Source organism: Mobula birostris, chromosome 10, assembly GCF_030028105.1.
Source record: "Mobula birostris isolate sMobBir1 chromosome 10, sMobBir1.hap1, whole genome shotgun sequence".
Classification (NCBI taxonomy): Eukaryota; Metazoa; Chordata; class Chondrichthyes; order Myliobatiformes; family Myliobatidae; genus Mobula; species Mobula birostris.
In genome coordinates this window covers 131,000,601-131,013,359 of record NC_092379.1, presented here as the reverse complement: position 1 = coordinate 131,013,359, position 12,759 = coordinate 131,000,601, and the positions used below count along the sequence as shown (strand labels likewise).

Genomic DNA, 12,759 nt, shown 5'->3' with positions numbered 1-12,759 from the left:
TTATTGACTAGCTTATGTCCATATTAAATTAATGGCTTTTTTAATTGCCTTCTGTTGGTTTTTAAAAGCTTTAATCCTCTTCACTTCCAACTAATTTTTGCTCTATAATATGCCCTCTCTTTTGCTTTTACGTTGGCTTTGACTTCCCTTGTCAGCCACAGCTGTGTCCTCCTGCCTTTAGAATACTTCCTTGAGATGTACCTGTCCTGTGCCTTCCTATTGCTCCCAGAAACTCCAGCCATTGTTGTTCTGCCATTATCCCTGCTTTTGTCATCTTCCAATCAACTTTCTGCTGCTCCCCTCTCATGCTCATGTAATCCCCTTTACTCCACTATAATACTGTGAAGACAGACTCCGGTGGATTGAGTGGACGAGACCAATGGAAGGTCCAACGGTCAGGAAGGCGGTCTCTACAAACGTTGTGGAACGTGTAGAGCAGGACAAGACACAGAAGACGTCCTGGTCATCCACTGCACCTAGTCCCATCTCCAGCCGTCTAGACTGTCTTGCCACTGGATCCAGATGGGAATTGGGAAGAGAGAGTGAGGCTGACGCTGAGCAACTCTCCCTCACTTAAATCTAAATCACGTGCTAGTCTCGACACCATCATGATGGTGTCGAGGTCCTCATCGACGTCAATGATGGACGAACAACTGTAATACTAATATATCCAACTTTAGCTTCTCCCTCTCACATTGCAAGGTGAATTCTATCATATTACAATTACTGTCTCCTGAGGGGTCCTTTACCTTAAGCTCTCTAATCAAATCTGGTTCATTACACAACACCCAATCCAGAATTGCTGTTCCCCAAGTGGGCTCAACCAGAAGTTGTTCTAAAACGCCATCTTGTAGGCATTCTACAAATTCACTCTCTTGAAATCCAACACCAACCTGATTTTCCCAGTATATCTGCATATTGAAATACCCAATAACTAACATAACATTGCTCTTTTGACATGCCTTTTCTATCTCCAGTTGTAATTTCTAGCCCACATTCTGGCTACTATTCAGAGGCCTGTATATAACTCACATCAGCATCTTTTTACCCTTGCAGTTTCTTAACTCTACCCACAATGAGTCAGCCATGCATTCAGCTGCCAAATCATCTTATTCTTATCCTCACTGGCACAAGGCACAGGCAGCAACCCAGAGATTACTACCCTGGATGCCCTGCTTTTCAGCTTCCTACCTAGCCCCATTAACTCTCTCTTCAGGAGCTCCTTTTTCCTACCTATATCATTGGTAACAATATGCACCATGATTCCTCCCTTCTCGCCCTCCCCCTTTGCAATGTTCTGGACCCAATCCGAGATGTCCCTGACCCTGGCATCTGGGAGGCAACATACCACCTTGATGTCCTTATGCATCTACAGAATCTCATGTCTACTGCTCTAACGGGAGGAGGGAGGAGAAGATGGCAGCGCGCCTGCGTGTGCGCAGCCCTCTGGTGAAAAATGATATCGTATCTGTTAAATAGGGGCCGTGGACAATTCTGATTTGATGGAGAATGGACGTGAAAGCACAGAGGAACATCTGGAGAAATTTCTGAAACATCCATTCGCTGCTGTCGTTACCGTGTGGTCGGGAATCTTTTGGAGGGTAGGCCTCAAAATCCCCAGCCTTGCCTGCTTTTGGCAACCGAGAAGGAGGTCGAATCGTTCGGACAGAGATGGCGCTCAGTACTCGGTGTCGGAGAGCTGATCAGAGCTCAAAGTTTTCAGATGACTCAGAGTCGGATTGTGGTCGGCATGGCAGGGAAAGTTTTTCTTCCTTCTCCCGTCTGCGTGCGATGTGGGACATTTGAGAAACTTTGAACCTTACTGTGCTCATGGACTTCTTCATCAAGTTATGGTATTGTTACACTGTTTGTAACTATAAGTTATAATTATGTGGTTTTGTCAGGTTTTTCAGTCTTGGTTTGTCCTGTGTTTTGTGATATCACACCGAAGGAAATAATATATCAGTTCTTAATGCATGCATTACTAAATGACAATAAAAGGACTACGTGTCTTCATAATCATAATTATGAATCCCCTATCACAACTGCAGCCGCCTTCTCCGCACCCCCCCCCACCCCACTCCCTTTCTAAGCCACAGCAGCGGTGCCAGAGACCCGGTCACTGTGGCTTCCCCTAGTAAAGGCTGATTTATACTTGTGCGTACGGGCTACACCGTAGCCTATGCCATAGATCTGATTTATACTTTTACGTAGCCCTACGCCGTAGCGAGCATGCGTAGTGTCTGCGTCGCTCAGTAATTCACCGCCAAAATGCTAGTTGGCGGTGGGGTTTCTATGCCACTGTGTTGAGTATCTTCCTGAGAGACCTGGACGAGGAAATGCATTTCAAATATTTTCGGATGTCAGCAGGTAGATTTGACGATTTGGTTCATCGTCTCCAAACATTTACTTCGCATCAGTGTACAGACATGGCGGAGGAAAGCAACCGGAAATGCGATGCTACCAAGCAGACCAATCACAGTTGTTGTGGTCAGCGTCGTCGTGAAGCAAGTTACATTTTTGGGGAGATGCATGTCACCCTACGGCGTAGGGTACGCAGTACCTACAGCGTACATTTGATGCACAAGTATAACTCAGCCTTAAGTCATCACCCTCGGTATCCAAAGCAGTATACTTATTATTGAGGGGAAGGGCCACAGGGGGTACTCTGTACTGGCTGCCCACTTCCTATCCCTCTCTTTACAGTCACCAAGGTGCCTACCTCCCGCAACTTCAGGATGACTACCTCCCCTGTACCTCCTAGCTACCATTTCCTCAGTTTCCCGTATGAGTCAAAGGTCATCGAGGTGCAGCTCAGTGCAACTGGTGTAGATGTCATTATCCAGGAGGCTGGATGTCTCCCAGAATTCCCACATCTCATACAAAGGACACAACACAGCCCCAGGGGCAATTCTCACTGCTCTATGTACTACCAGAGAAAGAATGAAGAAGAAACGTATCAGATATTTACCTTGCCCAAGCCTGTTGAGTCAAAGCCTCCCCACTCTAACACTGGTCCAGCCCAACAACTGCCGTTCCACTTGTCCCTGCCTTATTTTTTATTTGCCCTCGCTAATGAATCGCAATTTGATTGGGCTGTCAAAAAACTGCCGAAAGCCACAAACTCTCCTTTTTAAATTTCTCTCCTTGACCTGTGGGTCACCTCTTCTCTCATTCCTAAGTTGATTGGGCAGCTGGAAAAATGACAGCTAAATCACTAAGATAGAGAATAATATTGTGTTCTTTATCTCAGAGTCTTTTATATATGCTGCATTGGATCTGGATTAACAATCATTTTGTTCTCCTTTATATTTGTGTAACCCTAGATTACATCTGGTCCTTGGTAGGGAAAGCCTGCACATACCTGGTGTAGTAATTCGTGATGACTAAGATATTCACCGTGTTGCTGGTATCGGGTTCTATTGACAGGAAATCCATACACACCAGGTCCAGGGACCCCGCACTCTGCAGGTGGGACAAGGGAGCTGCCCACGTAAGCAGTATCTTCTGTCGTATGCAGTGAATGCACGACTTGCAGTATTCTTCGACCTCCGACTTCCAGTCTCTGAGCAATTCACAGGTCTTTTCAACGCCCAAATGTCCAGAATCATCATGAAGTGACTTCAACACTATCCTCCGATACTTCTCCGATAGAGCCAGCTGGGAGTGCTGAGGTCAGTCCGGAGGTGACATGATCCTGTATAGGATCTGGTTCCGCAACTCCAACCGGGGCCATTCTCTCAGTAATGGGGGCACCACGGTGTGTTTCGTCTTCTCCACCTGAGCCACGTCTCCCTTCTGGACTGCTGACCAAATAGTACCGATGCCCAGGTCATCTTGCTGAGCAGCTGCCACTTCTCCAGAACTCAATTCTGGCAACTGATTTGTCCTCAGAGCAGTCAGGTTATAGTAAACTTGTAGAATGGCGTCATCAGAAGCTCCCAATTGATGTACCGCTCCATCCTGCCCCTGCCTTCCGTCAGCCTTCACCATGATGGCAAACTGGCACATGGCTTTTACTCCCAGAGCACGCAAGCTTTCTCACTCTTCATTCCTGTCCAGCCCCTCATGTGCCCGTTGGGACAAAGCATCCTCATCAGTGTTCCTGCTTCCCAGCTGGTACTTCAGGCTGAAATCATATGCAGACAATGCCCCGCTGGCCTGTGGCATCCAATTTCGTCGAGGTTAGGATATATATTAGGGGATTGTTGTCTGTCCTCACCTCAAACTTGACACCATGGAGGTGATCGCTCAGCTTATCCACCACAGCCCATCTCAACGGCAGAAACTCCAATTTGTATAAGGGATAGTTTTTCCTCAGAGGGCGACAGACTCTGGCTGACAAACGCAACGGGTCTCAACCTGGTGCCCTGATCCTATTACAGGACGTCCCCTACGCCCCGTGGCTGGCATCCGTATGCAGTACATACGGCAAGTGGGGGTCCGCAAAAGCCAGCACCAGCATCCGGGTCAGCAGCTCCTTCAACGACTAAAAGGCCTCTTCACATTTTGCATCCCACCTCAGCTGAAAAGGCTCCGACAGGCTAAGATACTCTTTATCCTCCTCTCCTTCCCCCCCACCGTTCTTCCCCAAGGGAGGGTAATAACACAGAAGCTGATTCAATGGGTGACTCACTTTCACATAGCCCTTCACGAACCTCCAATAGTAACCACAAAGCGCTCACAATCTGGGGTCTTGGCCAAGTGGTAACCACCTCTACTTTAGCTGGATTTGTAGCTACTCCATCCCGTGACACTATGTGCCCAACATAGCTAACAGACATCTTGCAGAACTGGCATTTGTCCAGAGAAAGTTTTAACCCTCCAGCTTTCAGGCAGCCCAGCACCTTCACTAGCCTCACTTTGTTCTTTCAAGGTGGACCAAAACACTATGAGGTCATCCAGATACATCAATACCTCAAGCAAGTTCATATCCCCCACCCTCTTCTCCATGAACTGCTAGAAGGTTGCAGGTGCTCCCAATATGCCCTGGGGCATCGTTTCAAATTCGAAGAATCCCAGGGGACGTATGGATGCCGTCTTCTCTTTGTCAGCCTCCCTCATGGGGATCTGGTAACATCCACTCCTCAGGTCCAGCACACTGAACCACTACGCACCACTCAGACAGGCCAGCACATCCTCAATCCTCAGAACTGTATACTGGTCAGGGATGGTGCGCCTGTTCAGAGTTCTATAGTCCACAATATATCTGTACTTTTTCATTCTTCTATCTGGCCACTACTATTGGAGACGCATAGGGGTTTCGGGACTCGGTGATGATCCCAGCTTCCTTCAACTTACACAAATGCTGCCGAACGTCTTCCACCTCTGCAGGAGCCAGTCACCGCAACCTCTCTCTGAGCGGGGTGTCCTTGGTCACCTGGGTAGCGTGACGAGTGCTCTTGGAACAACCCACATCAAACTCGTCAGCAGAAAAGACACCTCCCACCTTCAACATCTTTTCTACCAACCTCCTCTCTGCCAACTTCCTCTTCCAACCCACAGGAACCGGGGAGTCCCCAAAGTTGAATGACTCTGCAGTCAACTGTCCTCCCTTTTCCAATAGTTTCTCCCCGGCTTGTCTCACAGGGACACCAGACATTACTGTCACCGGGAACAGATACAACAGGGGCATCCCCCGCCTGAAGGTGACCTCCCTCTTCATAGTGTTCCTGACAATCACTGCCATCCTGCTCACCTGTACAACTCAGGGCTTCTGCAGTTCGGCCTCACCAGTACCCCTGCAGGAAATCCTGACGCCCCCTCGTGGTCTTGCAGAGCGCCCACTAAGAGGGCCTCGCCCTCAGGTACTCCAAGAAATTTGGTGGTCCCCATCACCCTTGCTACTTCCCCGGACCGTAACACTATTGGCTTCGACTGGGTAAACCACACAGTGCCTCGTCTAAAGTCGCCCAATGCAGCCACGCACTTCCTCAAAAGCAGCTCGAAACACCGGGTGCACGGACAATGTTCCCAGAAAGCTCTCCCCAGCCTTCTCCTGACATGTTCCGAAACCACACCATGGGCTCCATTGGGCTTCCTGTTGGGCCAAAGGATTTTCCAGTGTTTTCATGTAATCGACAGCTGTAGCTACCGGATACTGTAACCTGATGGTTCTCACGAAGTCAGCAGCCCGCCCACTCAAACTCTCAACCAATCTCTGTCGCTTTATGTCATCAGAGCACTGCCACTCATCCAACAACTGAGAGGTCCGCTCCGCCCAAGTCTCATACTCCTCTTCTCCTTTAGGGGTGGGTGTTGTTCTAGAGAATAGGTGGAGCCTACCACAGCTGGGACTTTGAACCTCGGCATTTTTCCATTTATTCGCCAGAGTAAGGGCGGATACTAACTCAGAATTCTCACTCTTCACCAGGGACGTGGACTAATTAGACATTCCAAATCCGACCACTCCTTCCCTTCACTCCTCAGAAACAATAGAACCCTGTCTTTCAAATCTCCGCCCCCAGCTACAGGAAACTCAACTTGTGATTCGGCCTGCCCCACTGCGTCAGCACTGGTCTGCATTAAAATGACAACTGAGCCTGCCATTTTATCAAACCTCTGCCCACAATCGCAGCTTTAATAGTACTTACAGGTGAATTAACAATTCATTCGGTGTACAAATATCTACCCCGCTGGTACAATGCTCAGGGTAATCACACAGCACCAACGAAATCAATCCCAGATGAGCCCCCGCATTTGTAACCCTAGATTCAGCTAGCGGCTTAATCTAGGGGAAGACAGCCTCCGGCTCGGCCAAACTTAAGAAGTCTTGTTTGGGTGAATGCTGCGCGATGTGTCCCCTGTTACCAATCAGTACCACCAAATAACAAACAGTACACTATATGTGATTAAACGATTGAGCTTTATAGTTCTTAATTTGACTATAGGGTTAATAAAGAAAACAAAAAAGAAAAAAGGTCCATTCTCATGAAACAGTCTAATGAGCAACATTGGAGTTCACTGCTTTCCCATCTGTTCATTCTCCATCAATTTTCTCCCCGGGCGTCAACTACAGACCCCAATCCAAGCCCACTCCATCTTACAGTCTATAACTTCCCCGTTCTGGCATCTTCTCTCTCCATCTACCGCCGAACAAAAGACCGCAAAACCTTCTCTCAGGCCCACAAGAAAAAAAACATCTCCCCTCATTGGCCAGCACACATTCCAAAGCCCCCGTTATCTCTAGTCATAACCCAAACACTGCACTACAGAGAAACCATTTCATCTGCAGGGAAACCTTTCCCAGGTTGTTACACTTGTGTACTGTAAATGACATTAAACAATCTTGAACCTTATGCCTGCACATGGCAAGACCTGGAAAACATTCATAGGCTGAGAAATCACACTGACATCACACATCCCAGTCAGCAGCCATTCCCAAGACAAAGAAGTCTACCCCCTTCCCACTGGCCATCAATGGCATTACCCATCAATATCCTGGGAGTCACCAACAACCAGAAACTTAACTAGATCAACCACACAAATAACATGACTACACAAATTGGACAGAGGCTAGGTATCCTGAAGTGAATGACCTATCTTCTGACTCTCCAAGCCTTTTCACCAACTACAAGATTTACCTCACATTCATGATTTGCTCTCCATGTTTTTAGATTTTTCAACATACAGCTTGGCAACAGACTGTTCAAGGCCAATGAGTGTGTGCTGCCAATTAAATTTATGTGACCAATTAACCTACTAACCTGTCCACCTTTGGCAAGTGGGAGGAAACCAATGATCCTGCAAGAACCCCACTTAGTCACAGGGAGAAGGTACAAACTCTTTAACAGACAGTGGCAGAGTTGAACCCTGCTTACTGGTTCTGTAACAGCATTACGCCACCATGCTGCCTTGCTGGATGTGTCACTGCAACAACACTCGAGCTCAAAACCAACATAAACAAAAGAGATCCAGAGACACACACACACACCATGCTGGAGGAGTGCACAGGTCAGCAAAACATCTCTGGAGAGGAACAGTCAACATTTCAGGCTGAGACCGTTCATCAGGACTTCCTTAACTGGTTCCTCTTTCCTCTCCATAGATCAAGTTCAAGTTTAATTATTTAACTATATATGAACACCCATGAATACAGCCAAATGAAAAAGCCTTCCTTTGGGGACAGAATGCAAAACACAGTACCAACAGTCATACACAGCACAAGGCACATATAGCACACATAATTATTATAGCAGTAAAACACTTGAGTCACAATAAGATAATAATATAGCCCAAGACCCTGAGTGTCATGTCCTGTAGATTGAAGGTGCATGGGATGTTGTCAGCGGCAGTCTGATAATCACATGCTAGCGCAGCCACAGAACACAATCCAGCTTGTCTTCCACCAAGCCAACACCGGAGAGCAGCACCAATGGGAAAGGCCAGCCCCCAACCCAGTATGGATGAGCGTTTCACTGCCTCCAGCGTCTCCTCCCATGGGTAGCTGCAAAAGGTGACCCCACAGCATGAGGGTCTGGTCCATAATACAGCTCCTGCGCCGTCAGTCTTACCAATGAACTAGTGAACCGGACTACCAGTGTCCAACAGGATCTTGCAGTTATTCTGTTCATAACTTTGGAAAATTAATAAAAAGATTTAAAAAGAAAAAGGATCTTGCAATCACAAGAAAAATATCCAAGACAGTCACTTGCACCGTTTGTTAAACTGCGCACAGCCTCCAATGCCTTCCTGTAGCAGACGGCAACACGGTCCACAGCAAGACCAGCTCCTCCACTATCGAGCAGTTTGCTGATAGGGTAGACCTGCAGTAGTTGATGTTCATAATATGCAGCAGTGTCTCATGATCGTAAAAAAAATATGTAAAGGATGAACAATTGCACCTTTGGTAGGAGCTGGAGAGGCTGCTGCGATCATGCATGCCACCATCTTACCAGAAGATACTGCCTGACTTACTGAGTACCTCCACCATTTTGTGTGTGTGTGTGTGTGTGTGTGTGTGTGTGTGTGTGTGTGTTAGTTACTCACGTCAGCCACCATTCTAAGCACTGAGCTCCTCCACCACTGGTGCAGTGGCTGCCATATAAGATCATAAGACACAGGAGCAGAATTAGACCATTCCTGCATCAAGTCTGCTCTGCCACTGCATCATGGTTGACTATCCCTCTAAACCCCATTCTCCTGCCTTCTCCCCATAACCTTTGACACCCTCATTAATCAAGAACCTATTAATCTCCAATTTAAATATACCCAATGTCTTGGCCTCCACAGCCGTCTGTGGCAATTAATTCCACAGATTCTTCCGCATCTCTTTTCTAAAGGACAATTCTGATTTGGTGAATACAGAGTGAAAGCACAGAGGAACATCTGGAGAAATTTCTGAAACGCAAGTTCACTGCTGTTGTTACTGCACGATCGAGAGTCTTCCAGAGGGAAGGCCTCAAAATCCCCAGCTTTGCCTGCTGTTGGCGACCAAGATTGAGGTTGAATCGTTCGCATAGAGATGGTGCTCAGTACTCGGTGTTGGAGAGCTGATAGGAGGCTCGAAGTTTTCAGACGACTCAGTCGGACTGTGGTCAGGCATGGCAGGCAGAGTTTTTCTTCCTTCTCCCATCTGCGTCAGATGTGGGACATTTGAGAGACTTTGAATTTTTTATTGTGCTCATGGACTGTTCTTCATCAAGTTATGGTATTGTTGCACTGTTGTAACTATATGTTATAATTATGCGCCTTTGTTAGTTTTTCAGTCTTGGTCTGTCCTGTGTTTTGTGATATCACACTGGAGGAAATATTGTATCATTTCTTAATGCATGCATTACTAAATGACAATAAAAGAGGACTGCGTGTCTTCATAATCTAAAGGGACATCCTTCTATTCTGAGGCTGTGCCCTCTGGTCTTAAACTCCCTCACTATAGCAAATATCCTCTCCAAGTCCACTTTGTAAAATACATTGCTGTTCCTTACGCAGGCTATTCCGACTGCATTGCTGAATCTCAGAGCTAGGGCGGCCACCATGATGTAACGCCATCACCAACAAGTTCTCATCCAAATAAACATACCATTCTGATTCCGAAATATTTCACAGCCCCTCCGTTGTCACCAAATCCTGGAATTCCCCGATTCCCTGCACAATTACCATGTGGCAGCAGTTTATTAATTGAGATACAGTGTGGAACAGGCCCTTCCAGCCCAATAAGCTACACCACTCAGCGACCGTACCCTAATCACGAGGCAATTTACAATGACCAATTAACCTACTAATTGGTATGTCTTTGGAGTATGGGAGGAAATCAGCGCACCCGGAGGAAACCCAATGCGGTCCTGGGGCAAACGTACAAACTCCTTACAGAGGACGCCAGGATTGAACGCCAAATTCCAGTGCCCTGAGCTATAATAGCGACGTGCTAACCATTACACTACAACTCACTAGCCCCTCCTCAGCAATTATGAATTGGCAATACAGATTGGCTTATTAATGAATAAAGAAATTAGCTAAACACATAAATACCATACACAAATAAAAGCAAAATCCTGAATCAAAAACAGAGAAAAGTATTAGGAATATGCCCCCAGATTTAACGTTCATTCAAGTGTACTGGCAGAGAACAAAAATGCAAGAGCCAGCACTCACATGTATCATTTATTACTGGTTTGTAAAGGCCCTTGGCTCAATGGGTAGTACTCTGTCCTCAGTTAACAGATCATTGGTATAAGCCCCACGAGCTCATTATTAGTCAGTGCAGTATCTGGGAAGTCACAGAGCACAGAAACCGGCTCTAATGCCCGCGTGTCCGTGCCGACCATTGAAAACCCACCCACACTAATCTCATTTTTGCTTGGCTATTTGAGAGAGCAGTTAAAACTGAACCACATCACTACACGACTGCCATCTGATATAACAAGGTCAGGTCCCCCGTCCCCCCCAACAACCCCAAACCTAGAACATTATTGAATCAAATGGCTTCTCACAAGACAATCTGGCAGTTTTCCAATCATTTGTTGCAGATTTATTTATATAATCAAATTAAAATACCCAGCTACTCTGGTTAGATTTCAACTAGGTCTATGAATTATATTGACTAAATAATATAGAACATATACTACATGGACCATATGAATTATATGCCACATCTCAGTACTCTGTGGCCTTGTCTGTGTGCAGTTTTGATTCTATTGTATTTTTGTTCTACTGTGAATGCCTGCAGGAAAATGAATATCAGGGTAGTATATGATGACATATACGCACCTTGATTATAAATTTACTTTGACTCTGCATTCGTTACCCTGGTCGCAATCCGGAAATCATACCCGCTTTGTCTACTGGAAAACGTAAATCTTTGAGGAATTCTGGAAAACTTAAATTCGCCAATTATGTCCTAATAAACTCAATGCGACATTTAAAAAGACATGTAAAACTTCATCTGCGTTACAAATCGCGTGATTGCATTCTGGACCGCACTGAATCTCTGTTGCAGGATTTGGCTGAAATGCAAAATGTACAACCCTGCAATGTATTTCTCATTTTACTCCTGTTTTCTGTTGGACAGTTGAACGTTTGCAACCAATTATTCCTTTCCTGATTGCATTAATCCAATGAAGTGCAGGAAAACCCGCAGGCATTAGGCAGCACAGCCCGGGCTGCCGCAGTAATTGGCTCCGAGGCTTCAGTCGCATAGTTGAGGCCTTCTTTCCGCACACACCCCCCACCCTCCCCAGCCAGCACCGGCCACGGTGTTTCCTCCCTCCCTCCCCTCGAAGACAATCCCCGTATCTCAGAAGAAACTGGACTTTACCTAGGATTAAAGTCCTGGAAAAGCCCACGAAGATTCATTGCTGCACGAGAACCCAAAGCATCGACCTACTACCGGCTCTTCCTCCTCTCCTTCCCCGGCTGCGGCTTTGGGTAGGCGGGGTTACCCACAGCCTCGCCCCCTGCTGCGGGAGATGCCAATCAAACCTCCCCCTCTCCATCCTTATGATGATGACCTGGTGCTAATGGAGGCAGGAAGAAAACATCAAACAATGTCCCGGTCCAGCTCCGGAAGAGCTTATTTCCGACGTAAGAAATACAAGCAGCCCTCGCCTGCTCTGCTGTTCAATAGTCGACGTTTCGGTCCGACACCCTTCAGCAGGAATAGAAGAGTCTCGGCCCCAAACCGTCGACTGTGCTCCTTTCAGTAGATGCTACCTGGCCTGCTGAGTTCCCCCTGCATTTTGTGTGTGTTGTTTGGATTTTCTTTTGTCTGCTGTTCAATAAGTTAGAATCGGGCCATTCACGCCATCGAATCTGCTCCACTATCTAATCATGAATATTTACTTACAACACACTGGAGGAACTCAGCAGGTCGGGCAGCATCCGTGGAAACGATCAGTCAACGTTTCGGGCCGGAACCCTTCGTCAGGACTTGATTTACTTACTTGTTTCTGCTCTCCACCCCGCTCTTCTCCCTTCTCTCCATAACCTTTGTTGCCCTTACATTCGATTGTACTTGGAAAGTTGCCTCCCTTTTAACACACATATGGCTTACCTCACAGGGTGGTTGATGAATTGTAATATGAGTGTATTTTGGATCATCTGACATGTTGTGGATGTGTGTGGGCCTTCATCTTGAAGTAGTGTGGGGGTATGACTGTGAAATGTCCGTACTTGTATTTGTGAATTGTTGTATTGTAAATACATTAGCTGCCATGGTATGTTCGGAGAGGGCGGGTGTGGTAAACCATATACATATATGTTGTAACTGGGTTACCTGTCTGGACACGCCCCTCTGCTGACTGCCCCTGTGGCTCCTCCCAC

At 46.8% G+C, this 12,759-nt stretch overlaps 1 protein-coding gene across 1 annotated transcript in view; it reads right to left on the bottom strand.

Annotated features, from left to right (window-relative positions):
• Positions 1 to 11,860, bottom strand: part of tmem185 (transmembrane protein 185) — a 37,530-nt gene extending 25,670 nt beyond the window's left edge. Inside the window, exon 1 of the mRNA XM_072270996.1 lies at positions 11,756 to 11,860. Within this exon, the coding sequence (XP_072127097.1) occupies positions 11,756 to 11,793 (38 nt within the window). The 5' untranslated portion in view covers positions 11,794 to 11,860. The remainder of the gene's footprint in view (positions 1 to 11,755) is intronic.
• Positions 11,861 to 12,759: the final 899 nt, after the last annotated feature.